At 50.1% G+C, this 23,388-nt stretch overlaps 1 protein-coding gene across 5 annotated transcripts in view; it reads left to right on the forward strand.

Annotated features, from left to right (window-relative positions):
• The window catches only part of TMCO3 (transmembrane and coiled-coil domains 3), a 61,164-nt gene extending 38,101 nt beyond the window's left edge, over positions 1-23,063 (forward strand). For 4 of the 5 annotated variants that reach the window (XM_050767011.1, XM_050767012.1, XM_050767010.1 and 1 more), the window contains 4 exons: positions 7,755-7,950; positions 13,695-13,845; positions 21,177-21,326; positions 22,270-23,063. In XM_050767011.1, the coding sequence (XP_050622968.1) occupies positions 7,755-7,950; positions 13,695-13,845; positions 21,177-21,326; positions 22,270-22,604 (832 nt within the window). In that variant the 3' untranslated portion in view covers positions 22,605-23,063. Of the gene's footprint in view, positions 1-7,754; positions 7,951-13,694; positions 13,846-20,208; positions 20,289-21,176; positions 21,327-22,269 lie in introns of all 5 variants that reach the window. The other variant, XM_050767015.1, reaches the window with a different exon arrangement.
• The last annotated feature ends 325 nt before the right edge of the window (positions 23,064-23,388 follow it).

Raw genomic sequence — 23,388 nt, forward strand, 5'->3', positions numbered from 1 at the left:
TCTGTGTTTAGATATGCAGATACTTCTCATTGTGTTACAGTTGGCTGCAGTCACATGCTATGCAGGTATGTGGCCCAGGAGCAGGAGGCTGTGCCAGGTGGCCTGGGTGGGTCTGGGTTTGTGTAAGTGCACTCTGGGATGTTTGCACAACCATGAAATTGCCTCATGGTGCTTCTCAGAATGTATCCCCATTGTGAAGTGACACATGACTGTATAATTGTTGTCTTTTCTCTACTTTTATTGAATACCACATCAGATGGTGTTGTAATTTTTGCTGCAGACATCAAATACGGTTTTGAAAACTCAGGAGTTTTCAAAAAGGGATAATCTATTCTTCTCACACCTATTTTTGATGTTGTTTTCCTTCTGATGTTCCAAGCTGTCTTCTGTAATCATTTCCTCTCTGTGTGGAGAACTTTCTTCGGTCATTCTTTCATAGTTAATCTGCTGGCCACAAATTCTCTAAGTGTTTCTTCGTCTGGGAATGGCCTTTGTCCCCGCGTCACTCCGAGGGCATCTCGCGGGATGTGGATTTCCAGGTGGTGTCTCCCCTCGTCCTGTGCCTGGGAAGCGCGTGTCCCTGCTCCCGGCTTCTGTGTTCCAGCTGAAACCTGCTGCCATTTAGGCTTGTGCTCCTCTCGAAGGAATGAGGGGTTTCTCTCTGGCAGCTTTCGAGGTTTTTTCTCTGTCTTTAGTTTTCAGAAATTGTACAACTGTGCGTCCCAGAGCCGACTTCTCTGGGTTTGTTCTGTTTGGATTCACTCGGCTTCTCGTATCTGTGGGTTTATGTCTTTTGGCTAACAAGAAGTTTTCAGCCATTATTTCCTCACACCCTTTTTCAGTCCACTTGCTGTCTCCTTCTGCAATTGCAGAAACTTAGGAATCTGCTCTTTTGTTAGGGGCCTGCGGGTCCCTGAGGCCTTGCCTGTCCTCAGTCCGTTTCTCTGTGTTCAGGCAGATGAATTCTGTCTGTCTTCGGGGTCACTGATTCTGCCCTCTCTCATCTCCACTCTGCCGCTTAGCCCGTCCCCAGAGATTTTTGTGATGACTGTATTGTTTTAGTTGTATAATTTCCACTTGCTTCTTTTATGTAGCCTGTATTTCTTTGCTGAGGTTTTCTATTTTTTATTTGTTTACAGAGAGTGTTTGTGGCTTTTTGAAGCGTCTTAATCATGGCTGCTTTAGCACCCTCGTCAGATAACTCCAGCATCCGTTCGTCTCGATGTGAAGTCTGGGGCTTGTCTTTTCTCCTTCAAGTTGTGATTTTTCCAATTCTTAATATGATGAGTGACTTTTCGTTGTAACCTGGGTGGTTCGTGTGTTTATTAGGAGGCTTTAAACCAGTGGCTCCCCTGCGGAGGGTGGTGTGAGGCCTGGCCACGGGGTTCTGCTTCCTGCCAGGTCCCCAGCCCCACCCCTGCCCGAATGGCTGACAAGGGCTTCCTCATGGCAGACGGTGGGGTGGAAAAATTTTTTAGTATTTGCCTTTTGCCAGATCTTACGTTAAGTCTTCCCTGCTGTCGGTAGCTCAGCCAGGCAGGCAGGAAAGTAGAAGGAATGAATGGCTTTTTACGTGGGTTTTCCAGAGGTTCAGCCCAGGCTAGAGCCCCAGCTTGGCTGTGCTCTGGCCGTGCAAGCCTTGGCAGTTTTCTGTAAATTGGGGAGGACGTGGGAACAGTGCCTGCCTGGTGGACCATGGGAAGATTGAAAGAGACAACCAGGCAGGGTGCTCAGTGCAGCTGCTGGTGGAAGCAGTGGTTAAAGTTCACTCGCTAAGAGGGTCCTTATGATTGCCATTTTCCTTTGATCCACATGTCTTTAAGTATCGGAAAAATAACACTTTTAGTCCCAACCCCCAAATCGGAATCAGTTCTTATTCCTTCTGGCTACAATCTTCAACATAAGTGAAGGACAATTTGGACAACAGAAAGAAGAGTTGTCATGCTGGTGGGAGATGCCTTGACTTCTATTTAAGAGGTCTGAGCGTTTTTCATGCACAATCAGTTATTCTCAGCGGAGGGCGGACTCTCCATACTAAACAGGCAGAGCCCTGGCAGAGACTGCAGGGCACTTATAAAACTCAAATACCATGTTGATCTCACTGCCACTTTCTTTCCAGTTACACACAGGTCTAAAACGTTGGCATAGATACTGTCTTAATCAGAAAACTTTTAAAGCTTTTTTTTTTATTTTTCCAATTCAGAAAATTAATGCAGTACAGGTATTGATCCCACTGAAATTGTTCTAATTCAGTCATGACGCTTCATGTTTGCAAAGAGTTAATGACTTGGAAAAGTACTCTGTTATACTGTTAAACTTAAGAAACAGAATTAGGCCAGGCACGGTGGCTCACGCCTGTAATCCCAGCACTTTGGGATGCCAAGGGGGCGCGGATCATGAGGTCAAGAGATTGAGATCACTCTGACTAACACGGTGAAACCCCATCTCCACTAAAAATACAAAAAACTAGCTGGGCATGGTGGCACGTGCCTGTATTCCCCGCTACTCGGGAGGCTGAGGCAGGAGAATCACTTGAACCCAGGAGGCAGAGGTTGCAGTGAGCTGAGATCACGCCACTGCACTCCAGCCTGGGCGACAGAGCAAGACTCCATCTCAAAAAAAAAAAAAAAAAGAAAGAAAGAAAAGAAACAGGCCGGGCGCGGTGGCTCAAGCCTGTAATCCCAGCACTTTGGGAGGCCGAGACGGGTGGATCACGAGGTCAGCAGATCGAGACCATCCTGGCTAACCCGGTGAAACCCCGTCTCTACTAAAAAAATACAAAAAACTAGCCGGGCAAGGTGGCGGGCGCCTGTAGTCCCAGCTACTCGGGAGGCTGAGGCAGGAGAATGGCGTGAACCCGGGAGGCGGAGCTTGCCGTGAGCTGAGATCCGGCCACTGCACTCCAGCCTGGGTGACAGAGCGAGACTCCGTCTCAAAAAAAAAAAAAAAAAAAGAAAAGAAAAGAAACAGAATCAGAATTATCGACCACAGTCCTCATGATGCTAACACAGAGCTCCCGTCTGACCCAGCTGTTCACTTCTCAGTATTTATCCACAAGAAAGAAAAACACACATCCACATAAAGACTGGTCCACGGTGGTGATGGGGGTACAACAGTGTGAATCCACGTGATACCACAGAGTTACGCACTCAGAAATGGTTAACTTGGTACATTTTATGGTATGAGAATTTCACCACAATGAAAAACTTGTACATGAATGTTCAAGCAGCATTATTCGTATAGTTAAAAAGTATTAAGAACTCAAATGTCAGTTAGATAACAGGTGGATATAAAAAACATACTATATCCAAACAAAGGAATATTATTCAGCCATAACATAGAATGAACATTTGTAGGGTCCAGCCCCACAGGGTCAGTGGGCTTTTCTCCCTGTGTGCAGAGACGAGAGATTGTAGAAATAAAGACACAAGACAAAGAGATAAAAGAGAAGACGCGGAGACCGGTAGTGGCCCCGAATGCCTGGCTGCGCTGTTATTTATTGGATACAAAGCAAAAGGGCAGCGTAAGGAGTGTGAGCCATCTCCAATGATTGACAAGGTTGCGTGAGTCACGTGTCCATTGGACAAGGGGCCCTTCCCTGTTTGGCCACCGAGGCGGAGAGACAGAGAGAGAGAGAGGACACAGCCTACGCCATTATTTCTTCATATCAGAGGTTTTTAGTACTTTCACTAACTTTGCTACTGCTATCTAGAAGGCAGAGCCAGGTGTACAGGATGGAACATGAAGGCGGACCAGGAGTGTGACCACTGAAGCACAGCATCTCAGGGAGACGGTTAGGCCTCCGGATAACTGCGGGTGGGCCTGACAACCACGAGAGGTGGAGGAGCAGAGTCTTCTCTGAACTCCTCCAGGGAAAGGGGGACTCCCTTTCCGGGTCTGCTGAGTAGAGGGTGTTTTTCCTTGACACTGACGCTACCTCTAGACCACGGTCCACTTGGCAACGGGCGTCTTCCCCGACGCTGGCGTTACCGCTAGACCAGGGAGCCCTCTGGTGGCCCTGCCCGGGCATCACAGAGGCTCACACTCCTGTCTTCTGGTTGCTTCTCACTATGTCCCCTCAGCCCCTATCTCTATATGGCCTGGTTTTTCCTAGGGTATGATTGTAGAGCGAGGATTATTATAATATTGGAATAAAGAGTAATTGCTACAAACTAATGATTAATGACATTCATATATAATTCTATGATCTATATCTAGTATAACTATTCTTATTTTATATGTTTTATTACACTGGAACAGCTCGTGCCCTCGGTCTCTTGCCTCGGCACCTGGGTGGCTTGCCGCCCAGAAACATCGATTCATCCTGTAGCACAGATGAACCTTGAAAACACGATGCTTGTGAAAGAACTGGACAAAAAGGCCACACTCTGTGTGATTCCATTCATACCAACGTCCAAACTAGGCCAGTCTGTACAGAGAGAATGAATTACTGGTTGCCAGAGGCTGGGGAGGTTGGGGGAGATGGGGAGCGAGTGCTAATGGGTACAGGGTTTCTTTTTGGAGTGATGAAAGTATTCTAACATGGATTGTGGTAATAGTTGTGTAACTTTATGAATATGCTGGAAACCATTGAATTGAATACTTTTAAATGGGTAAGTTGTATGGTAAGTGAATTATATATCATAACTGTTAAAAATATATATGATATTGGCTGGGCACGGTGGCTCACGCCTGTAATCCCAGCACTTTGGGAGGCTGAGACAGGCGGATCACGAGGTCAGGAGATCGAGACCATCCTGGCCAGCATAGTGAAACCCCATCTCTACTAAAAACACAAAAAAATTAGCCGGGCATGGTGGCGGGCACCTATAGTCCCAGCTACTAGGGAGGCTGAGGCAGGAGAATGGCGTGAGCCCAGGAGGCAGAGCTTGCAGTGAGCTGAGATCGGGCCACTGTACTCCAGAGCCTGGGTGACAGAGTGAGACTCCGTCTCAAGAAATATATATATATCTATATACATATTTTTTAATTATTTTAATTAGACATAGAAGAACATGAATAGACTAGAAATATATATACATATGTTTTATATATATATAAAACAAGGTGTTAATGATTTTCTACTAGTAGACTAGTAGATTTGTAGTAAGTTTTTTCTACTATATATACTTTTCTGTAATTTGGGAAAACCTCCCTTTCAATTTTAATAACCAGGGAAAATTTATATTTAAAATATCAAAGAAAGAAAATTAGTTGCAATGTAATAAACTCTGCTTTCTTATTAGGCTTTATTCAGAATTAACCCTGATCATTCCTAGAGGAAAGAACTCTTTCCCTCATAATATTTCACAGGTAATTCGACTTGAGTAAAGCAGGAAACACCCACCCTCACACCAAAGAAGGGTGATGGCACTGCCCACCCATCAGACTGGGCACCATTAGAAGCTGGGTGGGGCCCAGGTTGGGAAGTGGGGTGCCTTGGGTGTCATTGTTGGGATGGGAATTGGAGCAACCTCCTGGCAGCCCACCAGACAGCACCTATCACAGTGGGAGGTGCCTGTCTCCCTTAGTGAGCACCCACTGCCACCATCAATAGACCCACAGGCCCCTTGGCCACCGCAGTGCACAAGAACCAGGATGGCCGTGGAGTCCGTGTGAGAACCGGGACAGCCCTTGCATCTGGCTGAGCAAATTCTGGTTCACCCCGTGAGGGAGCCCTTCCTCACCTGTCAGCGGATCAGACGTGCTGATGGGAAGCTCATCCAAACACGCTGAGAGGAGGCAGCCAGAACAGTCATGGACACGGTGCGCCCCATACGTGCAGATCAAGAGCAGCACACACGTGTGGACCTGTAGGTGGCATGGCGGTGAGCCGGAATCCTGAGAAACTTGGGACGGTGATCGTCTTTCAAAGAGGTCAGAGTTGAGTGCACTGTGGCTTCTGATTGGCGTCTTTCTGAGCCCTCATCACTGCATTTCATGGACACCGTGGGAGTCTTTGGGGAATGAGACCTAAATCCAAACCCTGGGGACAGTGGCTATGGAGAGGTTGTGTGGCTGTTAGGGGCTTGGCCCTGGAGCCAGACACCTGGGTCGTCCCCAGCTCTGCTCTGGGCATTGGCCTGGAGCAGATCACCTGGTCTCTGCCCCGTTCTCATCTGTGACGTGGCAGTGGGGGTCGGACAGTTCTCAGTGGGCTGCCATAACAGGTGGCACACAGTGCTCTAGGGGCCCAGGATGCAAGGGTGAGCTCAGCAGAGGACGTTCCCCATGTGGGGAGCTGCTCTTGTGTTTCAGAGAGAGAATGAGTGAATGATGAACAAATGAGTGGTAGACAAGACGTCTGCAGCAGGGAACCACCCTGCGAATGATTGAGACGGGGCAGTGAGCTGGTGAGCAACAGTGAGCTCCAGACTGGCGCAGGCTCTGCCTTGGAGACGGGGCTGGAATTTGAGGAACGCAGCTGAGCCTGTGGAGAGAAGAGTCTAGGGTAGGGACCTTCCAGGCAGCGGGCTCTGCGGCTTGTGTGGGTGGGCTGCTCGGTGGCCTGGGGCAGTGGAAGGGCATGGCAGGGCAGAGAAGCCTGGGTTCCATCCCAGCGTCCAGGAGCTGATGGAGGATCCTGATGAGCTGTCTGGGCCTCTGTGTGGAGAGCAGATGGGTCAGGAGGAGGCCACTGGAGCTGCAGGGGAAGGGGTGGCGTTCCAGACAGGGACCGTGGTGCTGGGCCCAGGGCCGGATGTGGGCCCGGCAGTGTGACGAAGCTGTCAGGAGTGCAGCGGGCTGGACTGCTTGGCTGTGAGTCCGTCTCCGTCTCCGATCCTGCCAGGGCTGCAGAACGGGGCCTCCTTCCGAGTCGCAGACGTGGGCGCAGCGGGCTCTGAAGGACGCTGCCTCCCTCCTTCCGAGTCGCAGACGTGGGCGCAGCGGGCTCTGAAGGACGCTGCCTCCCTCCTTCCGAGTCGCAGACGTGGGCGCAGCGGGCTCTGAAGGACGCTGCCTCACATTTGCTTCTGTGGCTGCTGTTGATCCCTTCATTCCATCCCTCTGCTTCAAGCTGAGCTCTGCTCTGATTCCCCCAAGGATCGTGGCAGTTTGAGATCTGAGTTTCCGGCACTTCTGCTTTAAGCCAGGCTGCAGAGGCTGACACCCTTGGGAATCATAGGTTTCTTCCACCGAGGAAACTTTCACCAGAATTGTGGCCTGAGTGGTGGAAGGCTAAGGTTAAATACAGGTATATTTGTAAAGACCTCAGATAGTGGAAGTCCATTGGCTGAGATGGTGATCTATTCTGATATCCGGGTAGTATATTATAAACGGAACATAGCAAAGAATTACTTTCTACAGACACAGACTTCAGTGGCTGTATCAGGAGTGCCTTGATGATGGTCGCTAGAGTTCGTCCATCAGGAGACTGCGGTGGGGCACGGAGAGCAACCACTGCCTGACGGAGACTTTCGCATGCGGCTGAGGCCTGACGAGGAATTTTATCATCAGGCATCAGCTGAGATAGGAACGCCGTCAGTCGAGAATTTTCACATCCTAGAATACGTATTCACCCCAAAGTATTGACTGCAAACCAATCCAGCTTCTACCTTTGGCTCAACATAACTTAATTTCTGAGATGAGTATGATTCATAGGGTGTTTTTGTATTTGAAAATAAAGATGTGTGTGATTCAGGTAATTTATTTTGTAGCATGTTAAAGAAAAAAAGTGAAAGGTTATTTCATTGAGTTTTAGAGAACTGTGTTTTGGAAGTGAAATCACATGTCGCTTCTTTTTTCTTTCCTAGCATTGTCATGGAAGTTCTGCGAATCCTGGTTTTGATTGGTCAGATTCTTTTTTCGCTAGCGGCGGTTTTTCTTTTATGTCTTGTTATAAAGAAGTATCTCATTGGACCCTATTATCGGAAGCTGCACGTGGAAAGCAAGGGGAACAAAGAAATCCTGATCTTGGGAATATCTGCCTTTATCTTCTTAATGTTAACGGTAATTCTCAAACTGTGTTATTTATGAAATCTGATATCTCTTTCACTGAAATCTTGTGATCCATTCTTTACCTTTTCATTTTAATAATGGTTAAAATATTTGAAACATTTACTAGTATTTTTTATTTTATACACACTTTCTTATACTACCCATCAATATGTAATACAATGAGCTAAACCCGTTTAACTGGCTTGACTCATACTCTTAAGCACTTTGCTAAAATACTGTTTGTGAGTATTACATTAAATCTGTGGGCCAGGTGTAGTGACTGACACCTGTAATCCTAGCATTTGGGGAAGCCAAGGCAGGAGAATCGCTTGAGCTCAGAAGTTTGAGAACAGCCAGGACAACATAGTGAGAACCCCTCCTCTACAAAAAATAGAAAAATTAGCCGGGCATGGTTGTGCTCACTTATAGTACCAGCTGCTGGAGAGACTGAGCTGGGAGGATGGCTTGAGCCCAGGAGGTCAAGGCTGCAGGGAGCTGTGATCGCACCACTGCCCTCCAGCCTGGGTGATAGAGCAAGACCCCATATCAAAACAAAAAAACTGTGATCATAAAAAGCGCCATAAACACTAATATCAAACCATGCTACTCTGTCTTAAATTTTCAAATAGCTTTCAACCTGAAATACAAAATTAAGTTTGGAAAAGCAGTTTTTAACTCTGTGTTGCTCACATGCTAATTAACTGTATGACTTATGCCATGTGGAAGGTTAAATAAATAAAGTTCATTTTGGAAAGTGGGCTTCTCCTTACTGAGACGACAGTCTTTACATGAGAGTGGCAGGAAATGCTCCTGGACCCCCATAGAGAGCCTCAGTGGTCCTGACAGCACGCCTGGGCACCGTCACCGTTCAGCCCAGCAGGTGCACTTCCTGCTGTTTATCCCACAGAAACAAAGCCGTGTTCACACAGTAGTAGCCTGTACACAGGTGTTTATAGCAGCTTTATTCATATTAGCCATAAACAGTCCAAAGGTACTTTAGTGGGTAAATAAATGTTCAACAAACTGAGCTATGTCCACACCACAGAATGCCACTCAGCAGTAAAACCACCAGCACACACCTCCTGAGAACTGTGCAGAGTGGGCAGGCAGCCCCCAAAGGCTGTATACTGTGTGGTTCTTTTTGTGTCACATATATGAGGTGAGAAGATTACGAAATTGAGGAAAGGCTCGTGGTTCCCAGGAACTGAGGAAGAGTGGTCTGGGGAGGGGCTGGGGATGGCATTCGCTGTCTTCGCTGTATCCGTATCAGCACCTGAGTGGGGTCTTGTGCTGAAATTTGGCAAGATGTTACCATTGGGGAAACTAAAGGGTAATGAGGACTTTGTATTATTTCTTAAAACTGCAGGTTAGTATATAATTATCTCAAAATAAAAAGTTTCCGGCCGGGCGCAGTGGCTCACACCTATAATCTCCGCACTTTGGGAGGCTGAGGCAGGCAGATCATGAGGTCAGGAGTTTTAAGACCAGCCTGGCCAACATGGTGAAACCCCGTCTCTACTAAAAATACAAAAATTAGCTGGGCGTGGTGGCACACGCCTGTAATCCCAGCTACTCAGGAGGCTGAAGCAGGAGAATTGCTTGAACCCAGGAGGCAGAGGTTGCAGTGAACTGAGATCGCACCACTGCACTCCAGCCTGGGCAACAGAGCAACAAGACTCCGTCTCAGGGAGAAAAAAAAAAAAAAAAAAGTTTCCACCGGGCGCAGTAGCTCACACCCATAATCTCAGCACTTTGGGGGGCCGAGGTGGGTAGATCTTCTGAGGTCAGGAGTTCGAGATCAGCTTGGCCAACATGGTGAAACCCTGTCTTTACTAAGAATACAAAAATTACCTGGGCGTGTTGGCACACGCCTGCAGTCCCAGATACTTGGGAGGCTGAGGCAAAGAATCACTTGAACCCAGGAGGCAAAGGCAGAGGTGATAGAGCAAGACTCTGTCTCAAAAAAAAAAAAGTTTCCATTTTAAAAAAGTAAATTAACAAAAATTGTTTCTTATATATAATTTAATTGCCTGCTACTATTTTGTAAACTTGGGAGAAAATTATGATTTGCTTCTGGCTGTAGTGATTTTAACTATTTCAAGAGTGTGACTTATTTAAGTTTTTACATTGCTTTATCCATTCCAGAGTATTTTTCTCTTTGAAAATAACTCCCAGTGAAATTGTCTTATCTGGACAACTTCGGTGTTGCCCTCCCAGTGGCTTCTTCCATTATAGTGACTCTCTCTCCGGCTCTCGGGTTTTCTCGCTCACTGGGCAGCACTCACCTTGCACCTGCTGCCAGTCGCTCGGGGTTCTGGGCCTTCTGCGCGTCTGCACCAGTTGCCACAATGGATTCTTTCCACTGTTCAGTCTTAGGATTCGTTTCCATTTAGAGCTGTTACGAATAGAGCCGCTGTCCATTCTCGTGTGTTTGGAAGGTGCTGACTGCTGATGAGCCTCGTGCGGTGCCTGTGGAGGTGGGTTGCAGGGATCACAGTAAACAGGAGCTCAGCCTTAGTCATGACGTGGGTTTCCCCACAGTCGCCATGCCAGTGCCAGCCTGTCTTGCCACTGTGCCATGAGCATGCCGTGCCCCACAGCCTCTCTGCACTTGCTGCGGGTGTGGAGCTTCTCAGGGCTCTGACGGGGGCTCGGACAGGAGCTCCAGTGTCCACTTCCTGATGGCTGGTCTCTCGAGCCCTTCCGGAGGCTCAGCCCGTCCTGCTGCTGTGCTGTGAGCACGCCGTGCCCCACAGCCTCCCTGCACTTGCTCTGTGTCTGGAGCATCTCAGGGCTCTGACGGGGGCTCCAGCGTCCACTTCCCAATGACTAGTCCCTCGAGCCCTTTCAGAAGCTCAGTGGCATCTGGGTGTTGTCCCGGTGGTGTTCCTATTAAAGCCTCCAGGACGTTCTTCTGTAGGGTGAGGATTTTCTTCTCATTTGTAGGAATTATTTTTTATATGTCGGCAGATTTTTTTGTCCTTTTTAAAAATTTATTTACTGAGATGAAATTCACGTAAAATTTGCCATTTTAATCATTTGAAAGTCAGTATTCAAAATGCTTTGCCACCATCACCACTATCCAATTATATCCACCTCCCCAAAGGAGTCCCCATCGCTCTCAGTTCTCCCCCCAACCTCCTCATGGCCACGGAGCCACTTCCCGGCCCTGAGGGCCGCTGCTTCCGGCCACGTCACATGGGGGCCTCTGTGTCTGGCTTCCATTTAGCGTCACGCCCTCCAGGCCTGGCTGCGTCGCCGTGCGCACCAGCACTTCACCCCTTTTTATGGCTGAAAAACATTCCATGCCAGCATGTCAGATACGTGTTTGCAAATGTCTCGCAGTCTGTGACTTGGCTTTTCACTTTCTTACTGGTATCTTTTGATGAACAGAAGTTCTTAATTTCAGCGTCATCCAGTTATGAATTGTTTTCTTCGTGGCTGTCTTCTGTGTCTGTGTGAAAGATCCGCCTGCCCCTGGGTTGTGAAGATGCTCTTTACTATTGTCAGTGAGCGTTCTGTTGTGCTTTTCTCATTAGCTCTGCAGTCCACTCAGAGGTGAGCTTCCGTTGTGTTGGAAGTGAGGGAGTGGATGAGGATTCCTTCATTCACGTGCGTTTCTGAATGCCATGCGTTGAAAAGACCTCTTGTCCCCCTTCTATAGCGTCACTCTGTCAAAAACCAAGTAGCCATGTTTGTGCGTGCATGTGCATGTGTGTGTGCTTTGTGCGTGACGTGTACCTGTGTGCATGCATGTATGTGCTTTGTGTATGGTGTGTACATGTATGCTTTGTGGTGTGTGTACGTGGTCTGCGTGTGTGTGCTTTGTGGCATGTCTACGTGTGTGGTATGCTTTATGTGATTGTGTATGTGGGCATGCATGCATGTGCCTTATGTGTGGCATGTGTACATGTGTATGCGTTTGTGTGTGCATGCATGTGTGTACTTTGGTGTGGCATGTGGTGTGTGTATGTGTGTGTGGCATGTGTGCGTACATACATGTGTTTTGTGTGCGTGTGGTGTATATGCATGTGGTATGTGTTCGTGTGTGTCCGCTTTGTGTGTGATGTGTGTACCTGTGGTACGTGTGTGTGTGTGTGTGCACATGCCTCTCTGACTCTGTCCACCTGCCCTCAGCTGCACCGTAGCTTGATCTCTGTGTTGGACCCAGCTTTGTTCTATGCTAGGGTCATCTTGGCTCTATTCGTACTCTTTCCAGATTCCACTCGAGTGTTTAGATTCAGCTGGTCAGTTTCACACACACAGAAGTCTCTTGGTGTTCCTGTGCGTCTGTCGGCCACGTGAGGGAGCATCCGCCGGTCTGCCGTGCTGAGCCCGTGGTGCTGTTATCTCAGTCTTTCGTCTTTCGTGGGTCTCAGTGTCTTGCAGTGTCGGGTGCGGGTCTTCTTTTGGGTTGAATCCTCAGGATGTGATGTATTTGTTGCCGTTAAAAATCGTAGTTCTTGGCCAGGCGCGGTGGCTCAAGCCTGTAATCCCAGCACTTTGGGAGGCCGAGATGGGCGAATCGCGAGGTCAGGAGATCGAGACCATCCTGGCTAACACGGTGAAACCCTGTCTCTACTAAAAAATACGAAAAACTAGCCGGGCGAGGTGGCGGGCGCCTGTAGTCCCAGCTACTTGGGAGGCTGAGACAGGAGAATGGCGTGAACCCGGGAGGCGGAGCTTGCAGTGAGCTGAGATCCGGCCACTGCACTCCAGCCTGGGTGACAGAGCGAGACTCTGTCTCAAAAAAAAAAAAAAAAAAAAATCGTAGTTCTTTACAAGTTTCTTTTCTTTTCGTCTGATGCTGCTATCGTCTACAATTTTACTTTCTCAAGATAAAAATCATCTTTCAGGTTGGCCGGTGTCAGCCGTGCCTCATCCACAAGGCTGCCGGAAGCCTGCGTTTCACAGAGCTGCCATGAGGCTCCTGCATCGTGGCTGTCCAGCCAGCACTCTGCCGTGGCCGCGAATCTGGGTTATCAGATCAGCCGCCGCAGACATGCCAATGCTTCTCTCTGGCTTCGTGCCCGCCTAGTTCCGTTGCTTGTCGCCCTGTCGCTTTCTCTCTGCTTTGAGGCTGGTAGTGGGAATGCGTTTCTTTTTTTTTTTTTTTTTGAGACAGAGTCTCGTTCTGTCGCCCAGGCTGGAGTGCAGTGGCCGGATCTCAGCTCACTGCAAGCTCCGCCTCCCGGGTTCACGCCATTCTCCTGCCTCAGCCTCCCGAGTAACTGGGACTACAGGCGCCCACCACCTTGCCCAGCTAGTTTTTTTGTATTTTTTAGTAGAGACGGGGTTTCACTGTGTCAGCCAGGATGGTCTCGATCTCCTGACCTCGTGAGCCGCCCGTCTCGGCCTCCCAAAGTGCTGGGATTACAGGCTTGAGCCACCGCGCCCGGCCGGGAATGCGTTTCTAACACTACCACCAGGCTATTCTGATTCAAGGTAAAGAAAACGTATCACAAATATTTAAAACAATTGAAAAATATTCTCATTCAAAAATTTCAGTGCAATCTGTATGGATATTTGTTTCAAATATTTTTAAATAATTTTTTCCCCCGGTAAGGTTAATTCAACTAATAGCAGCCTCTACATGTCAACCTCTGAGACCAGCAGAGGCCCCAGGACCCCTCTCCCTTTGCACAGCTTCTGTGTTTTCTTGTGGTGGCTCTGCTGGGTCTCGGGGTATCCTTGGGATGGGGGTGACCCTGGTGCACTGTGGGGTCTCGTGTAAAGCTCAGTCCTGCCTCTCTCAGGTCACGGAGCTGCTGGACGTCTCCATGGAGCTGGGCTGTTTCCTGGCCGGAGCGCTGGTCTCCTCTCAGGGCCCCATGGTCACCGAGGAGATCGCCGCCTCCATTGAACCCATCCGCGACTTCCTGGCCATCGTTTTCTTCGCCTCAATAGGTAATCTTCCTTCTTTACATTATAATTGTGTGGGTTAAACACATGCAGAGTGGTTCTGTAATGTGTTTATGTGCATATATATTTACATTTTATATAGCAAAAATGGTTATCTTAAAAATTAAGTGTATTCAGCATATTTCAGTTTGGATTGCTAGTAGCCAGAAACTATTTTCTGCTTTATAGAGCGCAGAGAAATCTTACTTTATTATACTGTTTCTTCTGTCCCACTTTTCTTTTAGGCTCGGGGTGCCTGTGTAAGTTCGTGACACGGGTAATGAGTGTAGCAGGGCTTTGGTGTGCAGATGGTTTTGTCACCCAGGTAACGAGCATAGGACCCTCGGTAGTTTTTTAATCCTCACCCTCCTCCTCCCAGCCTCCACCTCGCACAGGCCCCAGTGTCTCTTGCTGCCGTCTTTGCGTCTACAGGTACTCGGTGTTGAGCTCCCACTTTTAAGTGAGAACATGTGGTGTCTGGTGTTCTGTTCTTGGGTTAATTCATATGGAGAACAGCCTCCAGCTGCATCCGTGTTGCTGCAAAGGACGTGATTTCCTTCTGCTATGGTTATGTAACATTCCCTGACGTGTCTGTGCTGCGTCGTCTTCATCTGGTCCACTGTTGATGGACAGTGGGATCCTTGGAATTCACAGTCTGGGCCGATTCCATGTCTTTGCTGTTGTGAGAGGCACGGTGATGAACATGTGAGTACCTGTGTCTTTTGGCAGAAGGATGTATGTTCCTTTGGATGCAGACCCAGCAGTGGGATTGCTGGGTCCAGTGGTAATTCTGTTTTCAGTTATTTGAGAAATCTCCAGACTGGTTTCCATCGTGGCTAATTTACAATCCTACCAATGGTTGTCTAAGTGTTGCCATTTCTCCACAACCTCGCCAGCATCTGTTGCCTTTTGACTTTTTGGAATCGCCATTCTGACTGGTGTGAGATGGTATCTCATTGTGGTTTTGATTTGCATTTCTCTAGTGACCAGAGATATTGAGCATCGTTTCCATATACGTGTTGTGTTGGCCATGTCAGTGTCTTTCGAAAAGGGTTTGTTCTTGTCCTTCCCTGTTTCCTAATGGGGTTGTTTGCTTTTTGCTTGCAGATTTGTTTAAGTTCCTGCTAGATTATAGATACAAGACCTTTGTCAGATCCATAGTTTGGAAGTATTTTCTCCCATTCGTAGGTTGTCTGCCCTGCTGAGCATTTCTTTGCTGGGCAGAAGCTCCTTAGTTTAGTTGATCTCACTTGTCAATTTTTGTTTTTGTTGCGATGGCTTTTGCAGTCTTCTTCATGAAACCTTTGCCAAGGCCGATGTTCAGAGGTTTTCTTACAGGGATTTTATAGGGTTCAGCTTTACATATAAGTTTTTATTACACCTTGACTTGATTTTGTATGTAGTGTTAGGAGGGGGTCCGGTTTCCGTGTTCTGCGTGTGGCTGGCCAGCGATCCCAGCACTGTTTGTTGAATGGGGAGTCCTGTTCTGGTGCTTGTTATCGTAGGCTTTATGGAAGAGCCGATGGCTGTGGGTGTGCGGCCTTATTTCTGGGTCCTCTACCTGTCCCGATGGCCTGTGTTTCTGTGCCAGTGCTGTGCTATTCTGGTTGCTGTAGTCTGTGCTAGAGTTTGGAGTCAGGTGGCCTCTGCTGCCTCCAGCTTTGTTCCTTTTGCTTGGAGTTGCTTTGGCTACTCGGGCTCTTTATTCTGCAAGAGGAAGATTGTTGCCATGCACACGATTGCTGGTCACTGCCATGCTTTATTGCCGCCGAGGTGTGTGCTGTCGGTGGGCATCGAAAGCAGCCAGATCACCTTCAGGGGAGAATGCGTGTTCTCATTCCCCCTCATCACGGGCACTGGTGCCCACACAGGGCAAGTCCTGGGAGCTCAGGGTCGGCCATGGAAACTAACATGTCAGTGGCAAATTTGGAGGAAATACTAATTTTGACACAAAAAATTTAAATTGAGCATACTGAGATGGGCCCTTTGTTGGGGTCTGTGGAGCAGCCTGGAGTAGTGACTTGAAAGGGATGGAATCACAAGGGGTCTGGCGTCGGGTCACGTCCCTGGCAGCTGTCCACTTGGCAGGGGTCTGAGATGCCCTGTGCTTTACAGGGGCCACAGACTCAGCACAACCTCAACAAAACTGAAAATTCAAAAGCTGATTCTGAATTTTATGTGGAAATTCAAAGGCCATAAATAGCCGAGGCAGTCCTGAAAGCAGCACAGAGTTGGGAGGCTTGGGGCCCTTGTCACAGGTGAAATAGGACCATTCAGCAGGGGCTCCGTGACCTCCTGACCCCAGTGCAGCCTTATGAGCCACTGTGTCCCGGGAGCACCTCCCCCGCCCTCCCTCTGTGTGACCCCACCTCCTCCCCCTGCCCCCCGCCCACCCTCTGTGCGTGACCCCCACCTCCTCCCCCTGCCCCCCGCCCACCCTCCCTCCCTTTGTGCGTGACCCCCACCTCCTCCCCCTGCCCCCCACCCTCCCTGTCCGTGACCCCCACTTCCTCCCCCTGCCCCCCCATGTGTGACCCCCGCCTCCTCCCCCTGCCCCCCACCCTCCCTGTCCGTGACCCCCACTTCCTCCCCCTGCCCCCCGCCCTCCCTGTGTATGACCCCCGCCTCCTCCCCCTGCCCCCCACCCTCCCTGTCCGTGACCCCCACTTCCTCCCCCTGCCCCCCGCCCTCCCTGTGTATGACCCCCGCTTCCTCCCTCTGCCCCCTGCCCTCACTCCTGGTGACGCCTCCTCAGGAAGCTAAATAAACTGATTTCCTGATCTTCCTTTCACTTCTTTTAGATGAGGACTAATAACATGGATCAGGTCTGACCTGATTTTTCCCATGTTGCCCCAGCCCCAGGCTGCCCTGGCCATGACCCGGTGTCTTGTCAGCCAGGGCTTTGTTGCACATGCATGTTTGAGAGCTGCTCTTGTTAAAAATCTTAAAATTTCATAAATATGTTATTTACACAGACATACTTGCAATTATCTTCAAACTAGAGTTCTTTTGTATTGAGAACCCTTTCAATTCACATAATTCTACGTGTTTGTGCTCTAGTTTTTTGTACTAAGTATATCAGGGAATTCAAGTTAATTTTTCTGCCGTCTGAGAAACTTGTTTATAGCTCATTGTTTTCTCTAACTCGGCCAGGACCTTATTTTTGTTCTAGAGTCCAGGCAGCACATAGACGGCATCTGCCCGCTTCAGATGGCAGCTTTGCCTCTGTGCGTGGGACCTGATGTCCACTTCAGGGCGGCAGAAGCCCGGGTGGAACTCCCGGCTCCAGCAGATGTGTCCGGGCTGCCTGCCCTGTGCAGCCTTAGAGACTCTGCTGCAGGTCAGCCACAGCCACCTGCAGGCCAGCAGGCGTAGCTCTCGGGTTCCAGCCCTGAGGCTCGTGCCTGCCGGGTGAGGCCCAGGCTGTGCTTCTGAGTTGAGGCTGCATCTGGAGGGTATGAAAGGAGAAGGGCAATCTTTAGGCCCCGAGCGAGGAAGGGCTTCTGTGCTGAAGGATGGTCCAGGAGGCGCCACAGAGCAAGGTCGGGGTCTTGTGGACGGCGCGTGGCAGTGTGGCCCTGGCCCAGGTTTCAGAGCAGGTGCTCTTCCCACTAGATGAGGGTTCGGCCAGCTGCGGCCCAAGGCCTGCTCACCACCTGCCTTTATAAATGCAGCTTTATGGAAACAGTCACGCTTGCTCATTTACTCTTTATCAGTGGCCGCTGTTGTGCTACTTATTTAGCTCGGGCCATCAACAAAATTCTCCAGACTGGGCAACTCAAATAGTAGATGCTTATCTCTCACAGTTGTGGGGGCTGGAAGTCCAAGATCCAGGTGTCTGGCGAGGGCCGTGCCTGCTCCACAGATGCTGCCTCCGTGCTGTGTCATCTGTGGCTCAGCTGCCATGGCCTGCGCAGAGAGATTAGGTTCTCACGCTTATGGCCTCATTTTGCCTTGAGTAGCTCCTGCAGACCCTGTCTCCAGATACAGCCATCCTGGGGCTGGAGCCTGAACATAGGAGTTTGCAGGACACTCAGTCCACAGCAGGTTTTCCATCTTGGCCTTTGTGGAAGACTCCTGCCCAGCACCCTAATTCCTAGTCACTTCCAGCTTTACCGACAATGTCAGTCATTTGGTGTGCCTTGTGAAATTTTCAGCAAGGATTTCATCCTCTGCTCCTCATATTTCCCGCATTCAGAAGCAGGCACCACTGGCTCTGGGACAGTGCTGGGAGCTGCCTTGCCGTTGGGCATCCCTCCCTGGTGGACGCAGGTGTGCACCCCCGCCAGCCTCGCTCACCTTCATACCGTGGCCTGGTGCCTGTGCAGGCAGCGTCCTTAGCACAGCCCTGGGCCGGGCACACAACTCAGATGGCATATTCATTTACTTCGCCTCCAAATCGACATTCACAGATGAGGAAACTGAGGCACACACAGATTGAAACATCGACCTGGGTCCAGCTAGTGACTGCGGTGCTTCTGGGTGCTACGGGGCTGGTGGGCTCTGGGAACCCAGGACTTGAGCCCAGAGCCCACACAGTTTCTCATTATGCTACACCAAGTATAGGTTTGATATTTGTTTTGAGAATAAATGACCCTACATAGAAAAGTCAGCATAGCTCATTAAAGAAAGTGAAGGGAGGTTTCCTGTCTCTCACTTTGATTGCTGTTTTGGGGACTGACTGGAATGCATTCAGCTCCATAATTATTGACTCACTGCCTCCCACTCCCCCTCCGACCGTGGGCTAGGAGCTCTGAGCTCAGGCAGGGGTGAGTGAGCCATGTCCCCAGGGCAGCCCTGCCTCAAAGGAGCTTGCAGCCCAGGGTGGGGTGGGGGCAGATACAGGGACACAGGCGCCCAGCTCAGCTGAGAGCACAGGAGCCTCCAGGTCATCTGTGACTGGCCGGGGTGAGGGATGCGCCAGGTGCAGAGGTGGAGGCTCAGGGCGTGCTGGGGAGGAAGAGAGGCTCGTGGAAAAGTCCAGAGGTAGGAGGTGGGAAGGAAGCCTGGAGTCTCTGGAACAGGACATTCCCAAGCAGGAAGGAAGCCAGTGGGGCTGGAGATGAAGGCGAGGCTTTCCTCGGGGCAGCAGCAGGGAGAAGACACAGTCTGGTACGCCCAAGGTAGGGAGCCCTTGGTACCTGTGTGGCTGTGATGTGAGGCCCCCTTTGGGGAGGGGTGGGAGCATCCCCTGTGGCACACACTGTTGTGAGCTTGTCTCAATCATGTGGCGTGGACGTGGGGCTGTGACGGTAGTGACTTCCTAGACACCGATGTGGCCACAGGTGGCCTGGACCGGGCATTGCAGCAGGACAGAGGCACAGACATCCTGGGGGGATACAGGACTAGGGCCAGGGCTTGGCTGACAGCTGGGGCAAGAGGGAGGTGGACCCCAGGCCGTCATGGGGCTGGGGCTGATGAAGGGGACACGGTGGGGCCAGACTTGTGGCCAGGGTAGGAGGGGCCATGGGGCGCACTGAGAATGGGCATGGAGGGGGCAGCTCTGAGACCCAGACCCAGGAGGAGGGGCCATGGCTAGAAGACTGGGCGGCTGGGGAAGGCAGCCCTCAAGCGCAAGAGAACCTGGGTCGGGGCAAGAGGAAAAAGGCAAATGTTTACATTTGTGTTTGTGGGTCAGGTAGAGACAGTGGTTTGTGAACGGCAGAAAGGTCATGGGTCTGTTCCATGCACTTAACCCTGGGGTCTGGGTCCCTCCAATGAAGAGGAGGCCTCTGGGCTGCCGGGTTCCTCCGAGGGCAGACGTGCATCGCCGGGCAGCCCCAGGGTGTGACTGGAGAGCTGAGCCCAGCCCCAGCACCACCGACCCCGTCTGCGTCACTCAGCGGGACAGCCCAGTGGGCAGCCACACGGTTTCAGAGAGCCCTGAGAGCAGAGAGAAGAAATACGTAGAGACAGTGTTTCCCATTGTTTTTCAAAATGTGTGAGCCAAATAAAGCAGGGAAAGGAACACTGACCACAGACGTCCTGTGAGCGTGGCACTCCTGGGCACTGTGGGGCTGCTGGGCTCCGGGATCATCTGCACCTCAGCTGGAATATTTCCTGAAGGAGCGCCAGACCGAGTGCTGCCTCTGTGTGTTTTGCTGTGTTCTCTGCAGTTGAGGCCCGTTGCAGGGAGTGGAGCTGGGATTCCACCACATCAGACAGGTCACCCTGGGGCAGCCTTTTCCCCGGTTCACTCAGGAAAGGGACGGCTGTTTAGCATTTGCTGCTGCTTTGACAAGTGCGCTTGGGAGGATTTAGGATTTCAATTCCTGTATTGAAGCAAGTGACACACTGAAGTTGTGAGAAATGGTGTGCACTGGGGGAGGCTGTCCTGTGGTTGTAACATGTCTGTCCTGTTCCCAACAGGGCTCCACGTGTTCCCCACATTTGTGGTGTACGAGCTCACGGTGCTGGTGTTCCTCACCTTGTCAGTGGTGGTCATGAAGGTATGGGCTGGAAGGGTCCGCGCCCCTCGCAGTTTGCAGGCCCAGCACAGCCCTCCCTGTGGCCCTGGTTTCCAGCGGGGCCCACATCAAGCCTGCAGAGCTGGCCCTGTCCCTTTTCTCGGAGGAGGGCCACTGGACCCCGGGGGAGGCAGATGTAGATTAGGCTGGATGGTCTGGGTTTGTCCATGTGATCGATTGTTTCGGAATTGAGGGTGTTTAAAAGGGGGAACTACCTTTTGGGACCCTCAGGACGGGCCTTGGCCACAGTCCGACCTGTCCTCTTCTGACAGATGCAGATGTGCTTTTTAAAGACCTGAGAATGGTGTAGGCACTTTGTCTGTGCTGCATGACTGCCAGTCACGAGCTGCCTGTGTCCACATTGAACTGAAGGTGTGGTGACGTAGTCAGCAACCAGTGGCTTTCTGCCTCATAAACAGTGACTTAGATGATTTCCATTTTAAGGAGCCAGAATCTATGATGATCGCTGGGCCACTCCACCAGCTTTTAGCTGCTCAGCCCAGAGACACGCATCTCTCTGTATGAAAAAGAAATTTCCAACTTGAGTACCCCATGCTTAATGCTATTAATCTAGTTTGGTTGGGACGAGGGCAGGGGGGCGGGGGCCGGGGGGCAAGGGCAAGGCTTATTTTCTGCTAATGAACCTAAACCCTTAATGTTGCCTTTTTGTTCTGTGTGGATTATTTAAGATGTTTTGCATGTGTCTGGTGCCTTCGGGTATTTGGAGTGCTTCTGTGCATTTCCCTGGTTGGTGTGTTATTCGGGGACCATCGCAGCGTCCCTGTGGTTTGTCTGGGTTCTCTCTTTCGTGTGTGTTTAACTCTGTGTGGGTCCGGTCTTCAGCGGTGGCGTGATGAACCTCTCTTGCAGTTTCTCCTGGCGGTGCTGGTCCTGTCTCTCATTCTGCCGAGGAGCAGCCAATACATCAAGTGGATCGTCTCCGCGGGGCTTGCCCAGGTCAGCGAGTTTTCCTTTGTCCTGGGGAGCCGGGCACGAAGAGCAGGCGTCATCTCTCGGGAGGTGAGTGGTTTCCCCCGCAAAGCGCTTCTTGGGCAGCACGGGCTGCACTCTGGGTTTGAGGCAGGTGTGGCGAAGGTGGCTGGCAGCCTGGGGGCAGGGTCTTCCTCCAGGTGGGCACACAGAGGCCTGGCTGCTCTCTGCTCATCCAGCATGTGACGTTTTCAGAGGAAAGGTGCAGTTAGTACTACTTGAACTGTTGCGTTAACTTTTTACAACAATTCTAATTGTAGTCACATATTTCTTCTGAAAGAAAACTGACTTTTTAAAGCTTAACTGCCAGTGTGCACATAAGTAGCACCCAAGAAACTGAAATACCAGCGTGCCCTGAGAGCTGGGTGGAAGCTCCTGTGGACACTGGGATGGCCGTGGGCATTCAGATTCACGGGCTTGTCTCCTTGCATTTTGTAAGGGTGAGGCGGGTAGAAGTCCAGGTGTTAAGTGCAGTGGAAGTAATTGCTGAAAAATAGAATTGCTTACAGGAAGCTCTACCTGCGGCCTGACCCAAGGCCGCATCCCCGGGGTCAGGGAAGCTGTAGGGCAGGCTCACTTGTGCTGCGGCCCGGGGTTGGCCTTCAGGCAAACACAGGCTAAAGCTGTTACCCTGTGGCCCATCAGGACTAACCATGCATCATTGATCTTCAAATCACAGCCCCTCCTGCATCCCAGTGTCCTCAACTTCTGGCTGTACTTCGCTTTAAAGAGATAGTAGTGAATTTATGATGTGCAGGCATCCCTCCCAGCACTCAGCGTGACCGCGCTCAGCTTCCACCCCCCACCCACCCGTGCAGTCATCCCTCCCAGCACTCAGCATGACTGCGCTCAGCCTCAGGACTCTAGCTTTGCAGGCGTCCCTCCGAGCTCAGTGAGACTAGCCCTGTGCTTTCCTATTGCAGGTGCAAGTCCTGACAGTGTCTGTGACCCACTCTGCACTTTGCTGTTGCAGGTGTACCTCCTTATACTGAGTGTGACCACGCTCAGCCTCTTACTCGCCCCGGTGCTGTGGAGAGCTGCAATCATGAGGTGTGTGCCCAGACCAGAGAGACGGTCCAGCCTCTGATGCACGGAGATGATGGACCTTGGAAGGGAAGCATCTGTGGGGAGTGTGCGCTTAAATGGCCAGCAGCTGCTCCTTCTGGGAAGCTCGCACCTTGGCAACAGAACAGCTCTCTAGCAAAGTGTCGGTGCAGTCGTGTTATCCTGGTTTTTACAGAATATTCCTGTCCCATTTTAGAATTTTCCAGAGTAGTTTATTTGCAGTCAGTTGATTATGTGCAGTAGACCCGGGACGCTGCATTTTACCAGTCGCCTTGAATGTGTTGCCTGGATGTGCCTTTTTTTTCCCTGAAATTAATTATTATTAATTTTCTATTGTGAGTTCATCATAGTTTTTTTAGTAAAGAAGCAAAATTAAAAGGCATTTAAAAATGTGCAACTTCTGGCTGGGCGTGGTGGCTCACGCCTGTAATCCCAGCACTTTGGGAGGCCGAGGCGGGTGAATCACAAGGTCAGGAGGTCAAGACCATCCTGGCTAACATGGTGAAACCCCATCTCTACTAAAAATACAAAAATTAGTCGGGCATGGTGGCGGGTGCCTGTAGTCCCAGTACTCCGGAGGCTGAGGCAGGAGAATGGCGTGAACCCGGGAGGCAGAGCTTGCAGTGAGCTGAGTTCGCACCACTGCACTCCAGCCTGGGTGACAGAGCAAGACACCGTCTCAAACAAACAAACAAACAAAAAGTACAACTTCAGAATTATAATCTATTGGTCAAATATTTGTTATTAAACATTTCTGTAATGTGAAGTTGTAATCCTAGCAGTGAGCTTGGAAGCTTACTTTTGATTCTTAAAGCCTATGTTTTCTAAAATGAGGCAAATATGGATGTCTGTTTGCCTTTTATTGTAACTATTTTAAATGAAATAATTTCATGTCAATTTCTATTAGTTATGTCACTTAAAATATTTGGTTTTAAATCGCAAGAATATGTATTCTTTAATAAAGATAATTTATGATCAGGGTATAATTAATTGAAATTTATTAAAATCTTTTCATTAATTTTTTGTG

Source organism: Macaca thibetana, chromosome 17 (genome assembly GCF_024542745.1).
Source record: "Macaca thibetana thibetana isolate TM-01 chromosome 17, ASM2454274v1, whole genome shotgun sequence".
Lineage (NCBI taxonomy): Eukaryota > Metazoa > Chordata > Mammalia > Primates > Cercopithecidae > Macaca > Macaca thibetana.